This window comes from Egretta garzetta, unplaced genomic scaffold, assembly GCF_000687185.1.
Source record: "Egretta garzetta isolate BGI_Z169 unplaced genomic scaffold, ASM68718v1 scaffold69, whole genome shotgun sequence".
NCBI lineage: Eukaryota > Metazoa > Chordata > Aves > Pelecaniformes > Ardeidae > Egretta > Egretta garzetta.
Window position 1 is genome coordinate 1,968,003 of NW_009260790.1, and position 21,911 is coordinate 1,989,913.

General features: G+C 36.3%; 1 protein-coding gene across 1 annotated transcript in view; it reads left to right on the top strand.

Annotated features, from left to right (window-relative positions):
- The first annotated feature begins 7,550 nt into the window (after nucleotides 1-7,550).
- LOC104133098 (PR domain zinc finger protein 2) overlaps nucleotides 7,551-21,911 on the top strand; it is a 22,271-nt gene continuing 7,910 nt past the window's right edge. Inside the window, exons 1-4 of the mRNA XM_035901855.1 lie at nucleotides 7,551-7,625; nucleotides 15,973-16,090; nucleotides 17,375-17,478; nucleotides 21,015-21,167. Coding sequence (XP_035757748.1) covers nucleotides 7,617-7,625; nucleotides 15,973-16,090; nucleotides 17,375-17,478; nucleotides 21,015-21,167 — 384 coding nt within the window. The 5' untranslated portion in view covers nucleotides 7,551-7,616. The remainder of the gene's footprint in view (nucleotides 7,626-15,972; nucleotides 16,091-17,374; nucleotides 17,479-21,014; nucleotides 21,168-21,911) is intronic.

The window sequence follows — 21,911 nt, forward strand, 5'->3', positions numbered from 1 at the left end:
GGCTGCAGGTGCGAGGAGTGACTGTGGGACGCGTGCCCTGCGGGAGCTGGGTGCGGGAGACACGGGGGTGAAGTGGGGTCCGGGGCGTGAGGGCGAGGGAGGAGGATGGCGGCGGCCCTTTGGAAGAAGGCGCTCCATCCCCTCGGCTGCTTTTTCAGATTTTTTTCTTGAAAATGCTGCCTCGGAGGTGTCAGCTGGCGAAGCAGAGCTCTGTAGCCGCTGCCAGCCTGGCGTTGCAAGACAACAGTCGTCTTCCAAATAGTTCGTGATACACAGTCTTTAAAAGTTTTGGCGATTCACGTGCCGTAAAGCACGCTGCAGATCCAAGCTGGGTGCACGGGGGGCTTGGAGAAATTAATTCCAGAATAGGTTTCTTCACTGGAAATGCCCTTCCTAGGACACGTCCCATAAATTGGAGGTTTCTTCATGATGGTGCAGTGGTACCATGGGAAAGAATGTTTGGGGTGAGAGAGAAAATTTGCAGGCAAGGACACTTAGGATGGATCAAGACTAGTATCTTCAAGTGCGTTTTATATTTGAAGCCAGAGCTGTGTGGCATTGCTGGTAACTGTGTCATGAGTAGGTAGCTGAAGTCTTCGATAAGGTTTGTAGTGGTTTAAAATTAATACAAAGCTGCAAAATTTTCATTTTGAAATAGTAAAGAAAACTTTAAACTTTTCAACTGTTGAAGAAGGAAGGGAAGGTGGTGTGGTTGCATCTGCTACCTGATCATTCAAGGGCAAGAGAAATAGTTTTCTTATTTTACGTTTGAGCAATCAACACTGGACAGCTCTTGAAAACAGCAGGACCGCTTGCATTTCTGATGCCACTCCAGTTCTATGTCTCTGCTCTTGACTTTGGGCATGTTATTTGGATGCAAAGTCTTTTTCAGTTTATTCAGACATACTAAGTAGATTAGGAGAACTGGAGATGTACAGCAGTGTGGCATGTAAATAGCATGTTGTTATCTTTTGACGCTTGCCACATTTTAATAAAAATTAGGTGCATGTTGAGAATTCGGGTATGCTTTCCTTGGTATAGACAGAGAAGCCTCCAACTCTTCCCCCTGTTGAAATGCGTGGTGGTGAATCAGTGGTAGCGTTGGGTCTCTTCAGATAGAGAACTGCATTACTGATAGATGGGGAGGAGTGACTTTACGAATCTGATAGTTCTTTTTCTTTTTTAAGAGACAGCAATGAGAACCGTGTAGTAGTACCTGTTGGTTTTCAAGCATACAGCTCCTTGGATTTGTTAGGGCCAGAAGTGTCTCGACAGCCTGTCTGCCCATGGCATAGAGTGTAAAAATGAGGCCAAGTTTTCACTTGTAGTGAAACCCTAGTTATGTTAAATAAAAGGCAAGTCGTCACTTTGGATAAAATATCTTGGTTAGAAATGCCATGATGAGTACGGTGTCCAGAGATTCCCGAATTGATGCCCATTTACTGTAGGTATGAGGATATGAAGAACAGCTGCGTTCTAGAGTAGCATGGAGAATGGGTGAAGGATGTTCCAAGTACTTATGTGCATTTGTATAACTCGTCCTTATTTTTCTACATGAATATTTGCTTGAAAATGGAAGTCAAAGCAGACTACTATTTTTCTGTAAAAACTAAAATGGCTCTTGAAGCCTATCCTCCAGTGCAGTGATGTCCTCGTTGCACTGTTTTACATAAAAGCCTTGATCCTGAGGGGTAAACAAGTAAAAGTTTATAAAAAGGAGATCTGAATATTGTTGCTCACTAGGTGGCTGTCTGTTGAAAACAGAAGTCCAGAGAGATTTAGAGATGGCTGGTGTGGTAATGTATTTCTGTATCATTGGTATCCAGTTGATCGTTTCTTTGCAGTGTGCTTGCGAGACTTTTGAATGAGGATCTCAACCAGAAAGAAAAAAAATTAGTCTATGGTTTATAGCAATAGCACAGCACCTTGATTAACAGGAGTCATTTGCTTACTGGTGGAGATTGGAGACCGCTACTTGTATGCCTTTTATCGGGGTTTATAAACAGCTGGAGTTCATAAGCTCCTGTGTGTTGAGTATCCGCATTGCCATACCTTTTTAAAGTACTGCAATATATTTGCTGTTGAGCTCGTTAGCATGTGACAGGGCAGGTATGATCCTGATACTAAACAACTCCCCCCTGCCCCCCCAGGGGAATGATTTCTTTTACCAATGTATTTTTTCTCTGGTTGTATTCTTAGCTGAAAAATATTTCTTCTCTGCCTCTGTATAAAACATGCCTGTAGACAAAAGTGGGAGGCTGAGTCCTGTGTCGTAAGAAGAAATAACCAAAATGGTCATCTTCACATAGTAGGAAATCAGCAATGTACCTCTCTGAGAAAATTTTCATTTGAATTTACTGTCTTTGCAAGTAGAATTAAAAGGTGTACTTATGTCTGCAGATTGGAATGGTGTTTCTGCGTATTTGCAGTTGTTAGAGACGTGTTATTTTCTCTTGCTTCTCTTGACTAGTTGCTGTTTAATTAATAAACTCTGGTTTTATTTTTGCGTTACTGATTTCTTGGTGTGGTTATCTGAATAAACCTTCCTAAGGCATTACAGCTTATTTGGTTACATGTCAGTAAGCAAACTGTTTTGTCTTAATGGACAATAGGTAATAGATTTTAATATTCAGAAAATTATTGTTGGCCCATTTTTTTTTTTCTCTGTTCTTATTCTGGCAGCCTCAAGTAACAGAAAATGTCTTTGCAATTAAGTGCCCATAGGTAGTGCTTCTTGTTTCTATCAAATACATAGTTTAATCTTTCAGAGTTAACATGAACTTAAATTTTTTTTCCCAAGTTTTGTTTCTCCTAATACGTTGAAAATTTGTGGGTTACAATATTTCATTATTGAATTGAAAATATGTAAATGTCCAGATGTTTAAAAAAAAAAAAAACAAACCTAAAAAAACCCCACATGCTGCAACTAAAAACTAAAAGAAAGAAAAAGACAATTTCCAAAGCCCCGCAGTATCCCAACCTGAACCCCTGGTCGTTAGGAAAGCAAACTGTTGGGACTTTCTTGTTCCTGGTTCTGTAACGAACATGTTTTTACCGGAGCAGTGACGTAACGCGTGTCCCATTTTCAGCTTCAAAATAGGATTGATGCTCTTATGCCTGTTTTTTCTTTTCTCTGAATTGGAAGCAACATTCTCTTTCAAAGTGCTTTTTGATTCTGGGATTATTTTTTTTCTTAAAAACCCCCACATACAGAGATGATAAATACAGCTTATGAAATCAGAAGAGAAGGCTATTTAGTGTAGCCTGGGAATGCTTACTGGAAGTACCATCTGATTTAGTTTGAAAAGATGATCTGTAATGTTAGTTTTGTATACAAGTACTTGCTCTTGTTTGCAAACTTTATTCCCAGTAAGTGGTATTTTTTTGTAAGGGAATGTTTAAAATTCTTAAGTGTGGAATTCGGAAACGAGGTCAAAATGGTTTTTGTTTCAAGTGTTTTGTGTTAGAGTGACCACAGTGTGTCCTCAAATATGAATGCCTCGTATATTCTGACCTAAAGAAATAGATTTTGTTGCCTAACAATGAGCCTTTCTAAATACACTTTTCTGAAACTCTAAGACTGCACGATGCAGTAGACCTTCTTCCTCTTGCGTTTGTTTCTCAGATGCTTTAATGTCTCGAGAAAGTACGTAGTATCTTTGTACTCATGAGATACAGTAGTAGGTAGTGGTTTGAAATAAATTTGACTTGGCAATGTTTTCTGGAAAATAATTTTTAAAATTCTGCTTACTGTACTGTGACATTGCTTCATTTTCAGCACAGAACCTTTTCTTAAGGACTTTAATAGAAAATAGAATCTTTTCTTAAGGACTTTAGTGAATCTTCCAGGTTTACCGTGGTAGATGTTATTAACAATATTCAGGTCTTTGTAGATGCAGGTGTGTGTCGCTGTTGAGTCTGGAGGAAAGGCTGAATGGAAATTGTTGTCACCTCTATTTGATGGAGTTGCTGATGTGACTTTTTCAAAGTACTAACGTTGTTGTAGACAATTGCTAAGTTTAAAACTGATTTAATGTGGCCATCTTCTTTACTATATCACAATTCCCCTGATGACAGATCAGAGCAGTATCATTTTATTTGGAGCTTTCCTGGAAGATCTTTTATTGGACTTGACTGTACGTGTAGCTAAAAAGTCATTAGTATATGAAGTGAAAGCCTGTTTCTGCTTGCAGCGACAAGAGTAAATACATTGTTGGTAGTCATTGACCATATGGGGAACTAATATTTGTGCAGCAGTTGTAGAATTTGGTTCATGTTTTCTTGTTTTTGTTGAACTTTGTGCACTAGAAGTCAAACCCCAATTTCAGTGTTACAGCCACTTTGTCTTCTGGTCTCCTGTCATGTTTCATTAGGTAGAAAGAAAACTAGTGACTATACCTAAATCTGTATATAGTCTTAATTTTTTTTCTTTCAAGTGCAATTAATCTTGCTTTCCCCATGGTTGAGTTCATTGTTAACAAAATAGGTAACGTGGAAGAAGGAAAAAGTAGGGAAATGTTTTCAGGCATTTTTTTTTTCAGTTAGAGAGCTCATACATGTAACTTGTCAGAACTGCAGGTATACAATTTTAAGATGAAGTGTGTGTTTTAAATTAACAGCTTTATAAATACTTGTTGAAGCTTTTGGTTTACTGTAGCTTAATTTCTCATCTAATTGTATTTTATGGTCAACTGGTTCTTCTGGTAACTTGTAGCTGAAAGGGTGCAGAGTAGCGCAGTCTGTCAGGAACCTGAACTGTGTTATGTGGACATTTAAATACATCAGTCTGTTAAGATTTGTCATATTCTCCTAAGAAATACCATTGAGAGGTTTGCATATAACCAGTTTTATAAAAGCTGAATAAACGTTTAAAAATTTTGTAAAAAAAAAAAAAAAAAACAAAAAACCAAAACAAACCAGGCTTATCTTTTGTTTTGAAAATTCTTTGAAAACAATGTTAATTCTAAGCTAAGTAGTTTTTAATTAGCATGTGAAATACAAGAAAAGTGTAATTTTACTGTTCAACTGAAACAGAGTAAAAAAAAGTATTTGTTTTTCAATTTTTTTGACTAATTTCTTTAAAAACTTGGGTAGGAAAGTTCAGCTTAGAGGAAATTTTCAGCTTGACGGGGCTTTCCTTTAGCATTGACCCCTTCAACCCATCACTTAATTGGTACTTGTTGGCTCCCAGATTCTTTAAGTTTATTTGCTGAGTAGGGATGGTATTGAATGTTTGCTTCTGTAAGCCAGGGCTTTAAATCCTTGTTGCCTTTGCGTATCTGGAGTTCTGGGTTAGCTGCCTTCCTCATTTATTCAGTGTTGAAAGTCACATATGTACTTCAGATGACTGTCATTTGCTGCAGTGTAACATATGTGCACTTTTTACAGTGGGTTTTCTAAATCACTTTCCAGAACCATGATGGAAAATGGTTATGTGAACAGTTAAGCCCTTGTCATTGAGGGCCTGATAATCTTCAGTGAGAGGGAGGAGAAAAGGTAGAAATAGGCAGCTGGAGACAATAACCACTTAAACTCGTACGCTCCAGCCATAGCAGCTCATCCGGCTGTGCTCTAAAATCACATCAAAAAAAGGTTCTCGCTTTTGTTGTCTTTACGTGAGTAATCAGTTTTTTGTTTTGTGGCCAAGTATAGAAAAGCAAGACATTTGTTACTAAAAATAAGTTGTTTTTCACAATAGGAAATGTTTTGATGCCTCTCTTGCTATCCAAAATATTTGATTTATAAATTGACATTGTGTGGGTATTGTCTCAATGAACAATGAATAAAAGAGCCCTGGATTTTTCTCTGTTATTCAGGCCTCATCTCAAGTATGGAAGTTTATACTGACTCCAACTTTTGCTTTTTCTTTAATCAGCATTTCCATGTGCTAAGGCGACTTTCAGCAGATGACAGGCAGCCTGTGGATTGAATTTCAGAAACCATTTGCCTAAAGCATGTGTGTAAAGATGTCTGAAGTAGAAATCATGCTTGTCGGGAGGGAAAATGAGTTAAGATATCAAGGCTGAGGGAAGTAAAGGGTATGTGGAAGAGAAACAACTGCATGCTAATGCATGAGAAACTTGGAGCCAAAGGGACGTTTTTGTCGTGGCAAGATTTAACAATCTCAGGAGTACCTAGAAATGAAACCTGGGGAGTGTTCCCTGCTTGTTCAGTAGTTTCTTGGTGTTGGCTACGTTCTCCATCAGTGTTAGAGAAGATTTTAGAAAATCAAATGCTTGGGATGTATCATTCCTAGGAGTTGATTTGCATTTGACAGATGTACTGAAATAAGTTAGCAAGCTGTAATAGTGCATTCCGAAAGGAATGCTTTTCTTCAGACTTTTAAAAGCTGTTCAGATGGAGCTCTGTATCCTGTAACTGGTCTTTGCTGGAAAACTGTAAATCTCACTGAACCAATTGCAAAACTGGAACTGAAATACAGATGTTTCAGCTGTTTGTCTAAATGCTAATGTAGTATGGAAGTACCAGGAAAAAAGGAATTAATCCTGGAAGAGCTGTATACGACAGAAATTTCCTTTTCAATGGAGTTTTTCCTTTTCTTATGAATTTCTGAAGCAATGCAGCATTTTTATGAAGCTTTGTAGTATTTTCACTGTTGTTACGCAGCATTAAGAATTCTTACAGTGCAAAGATATGAAGGGTTATATGAAATTCATTTGGAGTACATTTTGTTTGAATGTATTTTAAATGTTAGTATTTTACAAAATACTTAGTAAAATCAATTAGTTGTTGTTACAATAAGAATACTAAAGAGAAGGAAGAAATAGCAGTACTTGAATAAATTGCTGTAAGTGATTAGGTACCAGTTGACCTCTAAAACCCAGTATTGTTCATTTATTGAAAATGCTGTATGACAGCGGGAAGGATAGTGTTTCCAGCAATAATGCTCTTTTTTTTAATGTATTTAAAAAAAACCCCAAACAAACAAAAGGAAGTGATTTGATGTGCTAGACTCTTAGATATGGCATAGTTCTTATTAGTTTTGTCTTAAGTTATGAGTTTCCAAATTTGGTGCCTACTTGAACTAGGAACCCTTTTGAAATCTCAGGCTTCTGTTAAACAAGAATGCCAAATGCATTAGCGTAACAGAATCCCCTAATAAAAGGCCCAATTTTAAGGAAGACTTTCCCGTTTCTAATACAGGAGAGTGGAGACTCAAATGCATGCATTTTTTTTTTTAATTTGAAAACCTCTTCAGGTCTTTCATAATGCTTTGACATTAAATTCTGAAGAGATCTGACTCTAAAGTTCTTAAAAGTGTTCAGTCTTGAACAAGTTAACTTGTTTTTAAAGACAAATGAAAAAATCCTACCTGAGTACATTTCTGGGGAAAGATTAATGATAGATAGCCGTCTTGAGATTATTCATGTATATTTAAGCTATAATAACAAAACTATAACTCGGAGCAGATTTTTTTTAATAAAGGAATATTTATGACAAATGCTTTAGGAAGAGAACTACAGGTGTGCTTTCAATACAGGGTAAATTTGTAGGTAGGTTCGTGTTACAATTGTCTGTTTTTCTTTTTAGGGCTCATGTAATCAAAGGAGTTTCTTTGTTGTGTGTATCTTTTCAGAACACAACAGGAATTCAGAATGAATCAGGTGAGTATAAATGTAAGACTTTATCAAAATACTTAGATGTTAGAACAGTTAATTATTAATAAGAAAAGTAAATCATCCACTAAAAAAGAAATGTTCTTTAAAATCTTCAGTGTCATTAAATTTCATAATCCTCCTTTCTACAATGTATATGCTTGTGAGATTTTTTTATTTCATGGATTTAAGTTTTTTGTGTGTGAATTCCCTTTAGCAGCATGTAAGTTATTACTGCTGGCACCCCTTATAAGAACACCTCTCCAGAAAAATCTATTTCATCCCAAGGCTTTTGGTAATAATTCAGCTCCTTGTAAAAGTGGCTTAAAAATTGAAGGCTTCCATTTTTTTTTTCCCCTTACCTTTTTAAACCACTTTACCATTTCAAATGTGCAGTGGACAATCTGTCACGGAAATTGGTTGATGAGGAAGTTTCCCACTTCTCTGGAACCCTAAGCGTCTCCCCTAGAATCAAGTGCAAAGACTGGGAAAGCACATTTCTTTTCTGATGCAGTACTCTAGGGATGCAGGAATATCCTGGCTGGAGGGTGTTGTTTTAATCGATGCCAAGTGTACGTGATTTTATTTTGCATTTGTCTATCCAATCAGGAATTATACATCTGTTTGTCTGTCATGCACAATTGTATTACTTAAAGATACTTGCAGAAAAAGTACATGTTGCCTTAAATTTTTCTCATAAGTACTTCTCTCTTTAGATGATCTTAAGAAATCCCTTTGGTGTGGGAATGTGAGCATAGGATACTACACCAAAGGAATGCTGTTTTTAATTTGTTAAAAAAGCTGGCTGTGAACAGAAGCTTTCTTAGCCAGGAACAGCCATGGTACACAGTGGTGTAAGATGCTTTGTATACTTTTTTTTTATTGATGCCTGTATCTAATGAGTGCTTTTATTGCCCTTTATGCCCTTATTTGATCATCAGCAGCGTTTAATGTAGTTAGCACTTTGCTGAAGTACATTCTCACTAAAGTTTTAAAGGTATATACATAAGATAAATAATTACAGTGTGAAATGGCTTGGTGGGATGTTTTCTGTTGCTTTTTTCCTCTGATTTAAAGTGAAAAATCATCAGTATATATGTGCGTATTTAAAAAAAAAAGCCAAATATAATCTCTATCAGAGCCTTGAAATACGTGTTGTAAAAAATACATATTTGTATTATATCTATACACAAATATAAGTTATATATATAAGACAAATAACATTTGCATTAGCACACTTTGAAGCATTAGTAGTCTAGTTTGGGGTAGCTAGGTTAGCTATTGCTTCACAATTTATTTCTGTTGAGACTTGCCATTTTTTCACCTGTAAGGTTTGTTTTGAATGCATGAAGCGAACAGCCTATTGCTCTGTCTGCCTGAGCAATAATCCTGCTTTATTAGTTGTTCTGATAAGCTTTGGGTTCTGCTAAAATTCTGAAAGCTGTAGATCCTAATCTTTAATTGTTATCATTGGCTGTTTCCTTCCCGTTTGGGCATCTGTGTCCCCTTGTGTCCTGTCTGTCTATCTTTGTGTCCCATCTGTCCTCCTCCCCATTCCATTTCTAGAATTAAGATTTCTGTGCTGTATGAAAATAGTCTTCCTCTTTCTTACTGGGCCTGCTAATACTGCTTATGCAGTGCTGTGATGTGTGCCGTCTACAATTAAATAACGAGAGGACCCTGCCTCTGGGAGCAGTTACAGTAGCTTAGAGTCCTTCTTGGTGTTTCTGGCTTTCACATCTAGTTCCCAAAGTGTACAGGACTCATATGGCTTTTTATTGTTCAACTACCATTCATATTAAGTGTGTATTTAGCATCAACCCTGTGGTGTTTTTTTCTTGCAGTGCCCTTGTCATTTCATTCACTGTTGACAAGTTGTAGTGCCAGGTCTGTATAAGAAATGTTTTTGCCTGATGCGAAACATCTTTCAAGTGTCCTGTTCTCCTATTTCTTTCATTCTGCTTATCTCTGCTTCTGGTGTGACCTCAGTGCCCCTGGAACTAATTGGGCTATTGTTAATTTGGTTTATATGAAAAGACTGCTGGTTTTGTTGTTTATCCCATAGAAATCTTGAAGTAGAGAAGGAAAACCTTTCCATAAATACTTTGATATGACCGCCTTGTAGTAAGGAGAAGAAGGATTAAAAAAAAAAAAGCACCTGTTGTTGGAATTAATATTTTGGGGTTTCTTGGAAGACTGCTGTCTCGGGATAGACAGTATACATTCTCCATCTGTTTAAAAAAGAGATCTGCTTTTAATATATAAACTACTTCATCAGAATATGCTGAATAATTTATTTAAAAACCCCCAAGCACACATGGAGATTTGATTGGTAGCATTTACCACATCTCACACTGCTTTAAGGTAGAGTAGGAAAAAGGTTGCGTGCTACCTGGAAAACTGCACGGGTAGTTATTGAAAAAATGGTGAAGGCATAGGTTAACTAATTACACCTGCACTTGTACTAAAACTCCCTCCCCGCCTTCCCTCTGAATTTTTCAATTATTATTTCAAACATTTCTGATACATCTTTAATTTTCAAGCACCCACAGCATAATTGTTGCAAAGAGGGGTAGCCAGATAAGGTTCTTGGACAAGTGGAGACCTTTCTGCTTCTGAGGGACCTTTCTCGTGCTAGCTGGCTGCCCGCAATCTTCCTTAGTCACTTCTTCTCCTTTTCACAGCTACCTCTTCTAACTTCTCTGCCATGTCCCTCTCTCTTCACTGGCTTCCTTTCCTTTATCTTTTCATTTATCTTAATACTATTTACAACAAACCATGACACTAACTGAATGTTTGTCATTCATTACACCGTTCAGGAGGATTTTTTTCCTTTATATTCTAATCTCTGATCATCTGTAAATATCTGTTTCTACTCTGCTTAAATACTGCTTGTACCATTATAGTCTAATTTGTGGTTTGTCCAGATTTACAATTATATTGAAAGTAGTGTGAAAAGTTGCTTAATTGATGTGTTGAAAGGTACTGCCAAAGTAATTGGAGTCCGATGCAAACAGGAGAAGATAGTTTCAGTCGAGGCACCCTTTCAGCCCTCAAATGATTTTTTTTTTTTGGCATTGTTCTTAAGTCACTTCACCCTGGGTAATTTGAATGTGAGCAATGTAATATTTGTGATGAACTTCAGAGTAAGAAGCTTAAAAGTGAAATAAGCTTCACGTGCTTTTGTATGCAAAATTGCAGTCTTGGAGTGAGTGAAAAATACTGTATTAGGACTTCAGTTAAATGCAAAAGTTGGCTGTAGGACACGCACTGTCCTTATCATGAGGTGACTTTTTTAAATGTGATTGTTAAGTGTTGGTGGAAAAGTGATTGAAATACTATATTTCTTCTTTTGGTAGACAGATGTTCCTTGGGGACAAGTTGTGATCTGGAGAATGTTTTAAGTAGCTACATTTAAATTGCAAATAAAATGAGATTGCACTGATTTGACTGAACTAAATTGGTGTTTATTTTACTGTTTAGTATTTTTTTATCTATTACCATTAGTATTGTTCTGTACTAGGCCATATCAATTTTCTGGTACTTGTGAAATCCATTAATAGGGCAAGTGTTGAATGAGTCTGAGTGTGGTGTTCTCTGAATGTAGCTGCTGGTCTTTGATTTATGTCGGTAGATGCAAAATAAAGTTCTGATTGTATATTACTCCATGCAAATAAACTTCTTAAGTGATAAAACAGTTTGGGGATATTTATGGCCCAAAGGATGTGTGACTATTAAGGAACATGCCAGACACATCAGGGGGTGCGACACAGTGCTGTACGCTTCTGTCTAAATCAGTTGAATCTGATTTTTAAAGTTTTGGTAGGTTAAAATTTATTTGCAGGCTTGAGATTTTTTAACTGCTTATCTAGTTATGGTTGTAAAAAACCCCCCCCAAAAAAAACCCCAAACCATCCAACCAAACAAAAAAAAATCCCCAAAGTAAACCCCAAAATGAAACTTGACCAAAAAACCATGCCACTTTTGTTAGCTTGAAACCTGAAGTGCGTTGTTCTGATAGCTGTCCCGTTCACTCTGTAGTCCTCCTCATCTTTGCCTAATTTCTTAGAAACCACTGGGAAAAATAAGCTTGGTTCTCCCCTAATGAAATCATGGGGTAATGTACTGGAAAGATATTTAGGTTTCTTTGATATGCTGAGAAGAGCGTGTTTCTTCGTCTGATGAGACATGGCTTCTTGCGTATCAGTTCAAGGCTAACAGATGTCTGAAAATCAGACTTCTTTCATCACTGTTTTTCCTTTTGGATTGTTGGAAGAGCAAAACAAAACTTTGCTATGCTTTGAATAGACTTCAGCTTTTATAAATAAATAATATTCTGGCATTCTATTCCTTCTGTGGTTTCCAATTTGGGGGTCTTTCTCCCCCTACAAATAGCTCTCTAGGATGTGTCTGTGCAGCTGTTAGGGCTTACCAAGGCAGCAATAGAATAACCTTGCTATGACTCCAGTTTTATCATTTTTCTCGTTGTTGCTGTTAAAGTTGGCGGAAGATATGTTCTTATAACTTAACTCAGCAAGTCACATTAGTAAATATAGAGAGTAATTGCCGTGCACAGCACCCGCATAAAGAGTGGGTCCTAAGTAGAACAGGTTGAGAAGCTTTAGCTGTTTTGCTTTAGAGATAAAAACCTTACATTTGATAGTATACAGAGATGCATTTAAAAATATATTTCTAGTAAACTTTCAGCACAACCTATCTCATAAGTCAGTGGAAAATGCTCCGAGTATTACTCGGTATATAAAAACTACTGTGGTATCTCTGCTTTGTGGTTATACGTAAAGGCAAGAATAATTTCCAGAAAGTCAGGGTTTATTTGGACAACTGTAGTATTGCCCAAGTTGTTGTTACTTCTCAGTTTAACACCTCCTAAAGCTTGTTCAGAGCTTAAGTATAACATCCTTCGTATTAGTTACTGCCATCACCACCAGTATTTGCTTCGCACCAGAATGATCAAAATTCAATGTCAGAGGACAGGTATTTTTTTAGGGCTGTTGCACGTGGTTCAACATATACCTAGTTCTCGCCAAGCAAGAGTCTTTCATAATGTGGACAGATTTGATGGGAAACTGTGCATGCTTGTAACTTTGAAATTCTGGTCATTTTTATCAGGAATAGTGTGGATTATGGTTAGGTAATAAAGAGCTACTTGCTTAATGGCAAGTGTGAGCAGCATTTACTGTTGTGTTATACAAATAATACTATAAATAGTGTTATAAGCAGCCTATTGAACCTTTAAGGCTCCTTAAAATGGAACTAATCACTTAATAAACATTCATAAATAATTTATTAGCTTTCTGTTGCTTTTCAAAACTTTAGTATAAAAAAATTTAAACCCTTTTCTATTATAACCTGCTGGCTAAGGATTCTGAGCTGTTGATTTATTTAGGAATTATGATTAACATATAGGATACCAAAATAATAACTTTTATGATATTATTTAAACCCCTTTATTCTCTCTAAAAGCTGCCTTTAAGCTTGTTCTGTTTGTTGCAGAGCAGTAAGCTGGACATGCAGCTACTTTAATGTCAATTTTTGGAGTGAAATGGTGTGTCTGTAGGTTATAAATAGAGCATTAGGAAGACAATAGACCTAGTAGTAGCTCTGTGAAGTACATTAAAATACAAACTTCATTGTGTCAGCTACTCTACCATAAGGGCATTACTGTAAGGGTATTACTGGTCTCCAGTATGGGCAGGGTAGCTTCTCTCTGTCCACCTAACATTCAGGTTTAGGTAATACAGGATATGTCTGTGTTTATGGCAGAGTAGATGGTGCATCCCAAGTGCAAGTTCTAGTGTATACATCGGAATAGTTAGTTTACTGCAACTTCCCTGATTCATTAGGTAGAACAAATAAATTTTCATTTTTGTGAACTTGTATGCACTTCTCAGAACTTTGAGTATGGTTTTCTCCTTAAGTTACTGTTTAGTCTTTCTGACAAGTGATATGTTTTCACATACCAGAAGCTATTTTAGATTTGTTTTTTGGGGACTGATTAGATTGAGTATGCCTGGAAGTCATAATTTGAAAAGTGGAAATAAAGAATTTCTAATACATGTGAAATTACCCTCAGTGTGGTGGGTAGGTGATGTTCTGGCTTTGAGCTGTGTTTCCAAAGTCATCACTTCTGTGTTTCTAGGCAAGTTATTCCCATTACTGAAGCTTTACATCATTCTTTCCTTTATGCATAGAGGCATACACAGTTGTTTAATTTGGAACTTTTATGTGTGTGCTGAGGAAATGATTGACAAAATTAAAATGGAAGGCTGCATGAGCAGGTCTGGACCCTCAGACCATAAGTGCTCTGGAGCGGGAATTGCCTTTTGTTTTGAAACTTTGAGATGTCCTTGTACTCTAAGCTAAAATACCACTTGGCTTTCATTATGAACAAAATAGTACAAAACTAGGGTGTACTCAGGAAAATTGCAGTATATCTCCATTTTCACTTAAAAGAATTGAAGGATTTTTTAAATAATATGTAGAAAATGGAAAATGCTTAGAATTGTGTGTTGAATACAAATATTTTTGGGACTTAACAACTTTTAGCATTTAATTTCCTACTTCTCTATTAATAGACATGCCTTTAATAGTTAAATATTATTTTTTCCCTTTGCTATTGGTCACTGTTACTTTTTATGGACAGCTATTTATGTCAAGTCAAAGAGAAAATGAAACGGATGGTTGATAAAACATAAATGTTTTTCCAGTCATCCTTCTCATTAATGCTCTCAGTAATAATGAAGCTAAGCTACAAGCCACACCTCTGAAGTGGATCCAATCAAACCTATGTGTTTTTGCTAACCTTTACTGAAATGTACTTGCTGAGGGCCATAATGGAGAAACTACTTTGCTGGCTCAGGCAGGGTTATTTGATCCACATTTGTTCTACGTTTTGGAACAGAATTTGCAGAAGATGAGCATCTAGGTGTTAAGAAAAGATAATGGAATGCAGTTGCTGATGCTTTAGTGCAGAATCATCTTGCGTTGTACTTCTAATTTAGGGACTTTTACTGGTTTATTCTTTGTAGGAAACCCAGGATTTTAAAAAACTGTCAATAGGATGGTTATGAAATAAAGTGGAAAAAACCCTTCTATTCTTCCTGTGTTCCAGCTGTTTTGCTGCATAACATACTGTTTTGATCAAATAAGTGTATTTTAGCATGGCAGTTGAAGTTCGCGTGCCTTCCCTTACTTCAGTTGCCAATAACATGTTTCAAGAGTGTTATTTGGACAAATGATGAATGTCTCCTGAAACACTTCTAACAGCTTCTCTCATCTTCTGACTGTTTGGTATTCAAAAAATACCAATAGCAAAGACTTCTACTGAAAGCATCATGTATTGCTCTTAAATACACTAGTCTTTCAGGAGCAGTCAGAAACATTTTCTAGCAGAAGAGACTGTATTTAAGATCTAGTGTACAGCTGAAACTGAAAATAATGAAAACTTGTTGTGGCTTCTTTTCAGAAAAGATTAAGTCTGAATATTAGATGAGGTCTGTTGTAGCTGTCTGTAATTTAAACGGGAAATTAATCCACCTCCTTATTTAAATTGAGTTAGGCTTTCCAGGCAGGTTATGGAAGAGCTAGTATGTTTTCCTGCTACGTGCTTTTTTGAAAAATTTGAGTTGTTGACTTTAAAAATACAATTAAATGTATTGTTTACAAATATATTGTGTAATTGGAGTAATTCTTATGCTTCACTAGAGTGTTTTTCAAAGAATTAACACTGAGCCTGAACTCCTATGAAAACAGTGTTCGGAAAAGTACAGATGTTCTCCGAGGTATAGAACCACAGTTCATTCATCTTTAGGTATAATATAGTAGTGCTGTCAGGTAAGTCATATTCAGACAGGCAAAATAAAATACCTTTAGCTCTGTTCTCCAAGTAACTCAAGGGAGAATTTTGAATTTTTTTATAAGGATAGGCCAAAGAAAATGAATGAAATGGCAAATGGCCATACATGAAAATCCTTTCAGTTAGATTTACCCACTGCGTACTGCTTGTCATCAAACCACATCCATTAACTAAAGCAAAAGATTATTTACAGCAACTTTAGTTATCAGTATTTTACATATATCTCTAATGTGGTCTTAGAACTCTGCAATAAAGCATAAACAAGTGTTATGAAAAGAATAGTGAAAAATTGAATGTTCTGATAAAAAGATAGTTCTGCAATTAGCATGTTAATGGCAGGACCATAGTTGAAATCGCAATTTGGAAATTTTACTTTAATCTCAGGTCGGGAGTTCTTGTAGCTTGTATGGGTTGATCATCTGTTGTGCTATTGTTTTTATCTGTTAATGTTCATGGCCCTTCTGGCTTTTTGACTTGTAGAACACAACTGAATCTATTGTCACTGTGGAGACCTTAGATGATGTACCTGAGCATGTGCTTAGGGGGCTTCCTGAGGACGTGAGGCTCTTCCCATCTGCTGTTGACAAGACACGGCTCGGTGAGTCCTACAACTGCGAAAGGAGAATGAAGATTTTTACATTAGCTCACATAAATTACAGTTAATGTAAAGTTTGGTGCCCTCCTGTGCTGGGTAGAGATGACGTTGGGTGCATTTATCTGAAGTAATTTCTGTTGGAAATAGTGGACAGCTTCTAGGTTTCCCCAGCATTCCAAGATGATGTTCCTAGAACATCGGAACTGGGGTCAAAGGTGGACCAAGATGCAAATAGGAAATATTCGTTTAGGAAAATACTGATAGGTTACTTCACTGGTTTGTTTTCACTGATAGCACTTTACTAGTTCTGTGTTTTGCAACTATCTTACTGTTGCCTCCTCAGAATGCTGCATCTCACCTTCCAATCAATATAAAAAGCTTATAGGAACAGTCAGTGCAGACTTGAAAGCCACTATATGCAGCAAAGTGTTGTTTCTGTAATATGTCCAAAATGCTTGGCTTCTTTTTTAACAAAGTTTAATGTGGGAGAACTTTGATGGAAGTCAGAATTGCAGACTGGATACTTGATGTTGAAAGCTGGTGGTTGGAGGAATAAGCCTGACAATAGATACGGTATTAACAGGTTATAAGCTCCTTGGAGCAAGGTTAATCTTCTCTAGTATGAACCTCATCTAGCATGGTCTGAATGCAAATGTTATGTTTAATCAGCAATTATTTGTCAATCTGTTCTTAGGTTTTGTGCTATAAAATGTGAAATGCAGCTGTCCATTTTCAGTGCAGTTAAATCTTGTCAAATTTCTGGGCAGATGCACATATTTTTAACCAATCCTAAACATTTTTCCTTCAAAATATGTTGTTAATTGGTTTCACAACGTTTGTGAGGGCTTCATTTGCCTGGCATTGCTTCAGAGAAAGCAAATAGGGTTTTTGTTTTAATAATGTGTTTACTCAGCAAAACAGGGACTGACTGAAATCTGGGAATTTACAATATAAAACCTGTAATACTTTTACGGTATTTTGAATATCACCTGAAGGACAAGAAAAATCGAGGTTGGTTTTTTTTTTTTCTTCAGAGCTACAGTAGCCCATGAGCAAAGAATGAAACCAGATAAATGCTTAAACCTTTGACGATTGAAGTGAGTTTTGGGGAGAGGATTGTTTGAATCTATTTTAGTAAACTTCAATTTCCTTATTGTGATCTTAGTGTAGAATGCTCCGCAATCTGAGACAGACACATGTAATCATCTTAAGAAATATGAATTGTGAATAGAAGATTTGCTTGAAATAAGTTAGATTAGTTTTAACTACTGATTTGTGTCTCTTCAGGTGTCTGGGCAACAAAATCAATTTTAAAAGGCAAGAAGTTTGGACCATTTGTTGGTGACAAGAAAAAGAGATCTCAAGTTAAGAGCAATGTGTACATGTGGGAGGTAAGAAACAGCTTGTAAATGGAAGAAAGTATCTGTCACTAGGTTAATATTTTGTATTTTTCCAGTGATTTTAGAAATGGACATGATATGAAATAATTCCCATCTACCTATGTCTACCATTACAAACAGTTATTTATAGCTACTGGGATTGAGGAACCATTCTGAATTACAACACTTGAAACTATTGGCTTTGTTTGAAATTGCTGTATTAATTTTCTTATATACTGTCTCTGGATCACACCTCACCTTGAGTCTGTTGCTGATAAAGCTTTGCTTTGTTGGCTTGAACCCTGAGTGATATCCCTTCTGCAACTGAGTACCATCAACTGCTTATGAAATTAGGGAAATGAGGAGGATATGGAATCTCTTTGGGAAGCCACAGCACTCCTCCTCATCTAGCTCTTTGAAAACCAGCTTTGTTATGGGAATTGGTTTTGCTTTTGGAGTTTTTATAGAAGTTCTCAACTGTTGCAGTATTTCTTGTGCTGCTTGTGTTTGAGCTTGCCTTGAAGCAAATACTGTCTGGACAGCTGAATAGCTCTTTAAGCTCCGCTGGTAGTCATAAGGCCTTGGATATTATGTAGATTTCAAAATGTAGGTGTCTTAATTGGGAGTTGAATCTACAGTGTCTTCAAGGCAGTTCATAACTACTTCCGGACTTCAGTCTTTCTGAAGACACACACAGCAAATGGCTTTAGCATAGTGAATAGTCAAAGAGGGGAGGGATGGAAGAACTGTGGCATAGCATGCTCTGAAGCAGAACTTGCTAGTTTACAGATTTTTAGGCTAGAGATACTGATAGTCATCCTTCTGGCCCCTGGCAAAAATTGAACTGCATAAAACACTGGATACACATATAAAACTCAATGTTAACCCCTATCAGAGGAATTCATCTAGAGCAATTTCCCATAAATGCAAATTCACATTCAGGAAAGTAATAAAGTGTTCAAGTATGATGTTTGTCGCATTGAGCTAATATTATCACAAGCTCCACTGCATAATGTATCTCCAATTTTGATCTGGTACAAGAACACTTAGGGAGATTGAATCAGTCAAGTAAATTATTGACCTTGCAATTGTTTTTCTTAGTGCTGGATTTTGAGTGTTCTCACTGGCTTTGTCTTAATATTTTTTAAATTTGTGTTGAGAAGTGATAGTTGCAAACAACCTGTTACAAAGTTTCATAGTTTACAATGCAAGAGATAATGAGAACCCTTGCTGGATTTTTAAGTAATTGTGTGTTGCTTTAATATTGATTTTGGAATTAAAAAAAAGACACTAAGATGAGACTGCAGCAGTTGACCCCCTATGCTAATATCTGAAACCACTACAGAATCTTAACTGTTAGAAAATATGGTTTGTGGAAGGGTGGTGGGGTGTGGGTATATGGACCTTCAGCTAGGAGAACAACCTTTTCCACAAGAATCCCACTTGTTTCTTCAGTGATGTTAATCTGAAGACTTCTAAAAGCTGGCATCTCTAGTCAATTTTAATAATGTTGAACTGTCATGCTAGAGGATCATTCTGTAAAAGATGAGGTTTGTGTGTCAGTGTATGCTTGCTGTGTCTGAGAAGTAGACTTGAACATATTTTCATTTTCTGTCGGAGAAAAGGTGCAGATAGGAAAATGACAGCAAGTGACTGAAAACTGAGGGAAATGCTGTCTGCTGATCCAGAATGACTGTCACAACTGTGCCAAATACTCCTGATCATGGTTTACAGGAAACACCTAAAGTCGCAATGTTATATAGAGGAGTTGGAGTTATTTTCCTTCTCACAGTCCTCAAGGCCTTTAAACAAAATTCTCTAAATTAGAAGCTGTACCTGAAAAGTAATAAAGTAATTTTTTTTTTGTGCAAAAACCATAATAAAGTAATATATAAAAAAGTAATAAAGTATTATGTTTTAGTAATTTTTTTTGTGCAAAAACCATAATAAATTAATATATAAAAAAGTAATAAAGTATTATGTTTTGCCATATATTCCATATCTGCTAACTCTTCCACAGTGTTGTTTTGTTTGGCTCTTGTCTTCCATTTTAACCCAAAGGATTGATTGCTTTTACAGTCTTGGTTGCTGAAGCTATTTACGTTTTCATATTGCAAGGGCTGAGCGTGCTGATGAACATTCTTTCAAAAGTCAGCTGATGAAATCCATACTGGAATAGTTTAAGTAGGGAGATGGTTTCTCTTTGCTTGGAAAGAAACTAAGATGATTTTGGTATATTTATTGAAACTTTACCTTTATTGATAAATTTCTATTTTATTAAATCAACAGTCTATCAACACGAAAGAAATAAAATTTATTAAATGGTTCTTGTTTTAAGCTCTTGTAGAAATGTACTTGAAATTGAAAATGTAAAACAGTTGGAAAAGACTTAAAATGACTTGTAAATTAAGTGTCAGAAACAATAAAAAGCTACAACATTGTGTAACAGAATGGGAAAATTACAGTGAAATTGGAATTTTAGTTTATTCCTTATCTGCAGTGGTGCTAAGTGAATGTTGCAGGAGGTGATGAGCTAGGAAGGCTGGGTTTTGAAAACAGCTCTTCCAGGCAGAGGCTGGTATTTATAGACTTGACTTTTCCTATTTTGTTTTTCTAAAAATCTGTGAGCTGCCCAGTACTTCTGAGACATTGCGTACCTGTTAGTATGCCTGTGTTCTGAGAGAAAGTAATGGAAGAGTGATAGTTCCAGTTGCCAAACAGTGGTGTTTTCTTCGGTTTGGAAAAAAAACGTATAGCATCCACTGATAGGTGGTCTTATAGGCATCTAATTTGGATTATGACCAGAAAAGTGGGAGATGCGTAACATGTCTTGAAAGAGAAGCAGAAAATACTGAAGATGTTGGTAACCTTGCTTTATGGCAAGCTGCCTTGAAATGTAAGACAGGAGTAGGTGTTGAAAATTTTTCTCCAAGAATGACAAGCAAAGAATTTACACAGCATTTTGGAACATGTGGAAGTTTATTGACATGGTCAATTTTTTAAGGTGGTCACAAGATTTCTGAAAGGTTAAGATTTTCTTTAATAACCTGTCAATGATTAAATATAAATTATGCTTTCCCTTATTGCTCCACATAAAGCAAATGTTTCTAACTTCTAAATAGTTACTTTTCCCAATTCATCAGGTAGTAAAAATAAAGCTCTATTGCCTTTATATCTTAAAACCAGTCATTTTACCAAATGCAGAATCCAGCTAATCAATTAAGGCTTGCCAAACTGAAAAAAACCAATAAAATCTTTTAAATGTTTTGGCTTTTGAGCCCAAAACTTCAGATAAGGGCTTGCAGGCCAAAAGTTATTTTTGTCCAGTTGTACCAGTTCCACTAAAAAGATTGCGTAAGACCAGCAGCGCTCCCCCCCCAGTACAACCCCTACCTCTGCTCATATCCTTTGTGTTATCTGTGTCCTTAGATGATGATTACTGCTTTGTATAACTTTAAAATATGTAGTGTTATAGTGTAAAATGTGTAGTGTTATAGTGCACGTACGCTTCAGTTGTCCATTTGCTTAATGCTGTTTTTGTCTCATAGGTGTATTACCCAAACTTGGGATGGATGTGTGTTGATGCAACTGATCCAAAGAAAGGGAACTGGCTACGATATATAAACTGGGCACGTTCAGGAAAGGAGCAAAATCTGTTTCCTCTGGAGATCAACAGGACCATATACTACAAAAGTTTAAAGGTATCAATGTCTGAAGAATCAGTTACTGCTCTGTTACTTTTTATTATTAATGCCTTTTATTCCCCCTTATTCAAATCCTACTTTTTTACTATTTGTATTAACCAGATTTTGAAACATTTTCTGAAGTATAATTAAAATATTGCAAATGCTACATTTCATTAGTCCAAATTCTTCTGTGCCAGTACAGTTGACATTTAGATCTAGTGTTAAAATACAGGATGTGTATGAACGCTATGTCTATCTTGTTGGCTAATGCTTTGCCATAGCACCAAATTGGATACAAACTAGAATGAAAAACTACAGCAGATAAAATAACTTTTTTTCTATTTCTGTAGATACTGAGATACTTTCTACTGAGGATTTTTTTTCCAAAATTGGTTACTTTTATGGTCTTTGCATTGTATAACAAAGATTGATGTCAAGACACGTTTATAGGAAACAAATTTTCCTGGTTTTATACCCTTCCAGTTTTATTCAGGGAGTGGAGGGTAGGAAAAAGGGTGTAATTTCTGGGGCATTGTATCTCCCAAAACAAAACAAAAAAATTGTTTAACTGTAAGTAATGGTAGAGTATGTTAGTGTTAGAATATTGTGGCTATAAAATATTATTTGAATCTCTGATCAAGAACCTGCTACCAGTGAGTATATGTAGCTCAACTTTGTTTTTATTTAAAATACTTTTGTGGGTTTGGGGTATAAGCAGCCTTGCAGTTACACTGTTGCTGTTGCTTTTACTTGTAAGGC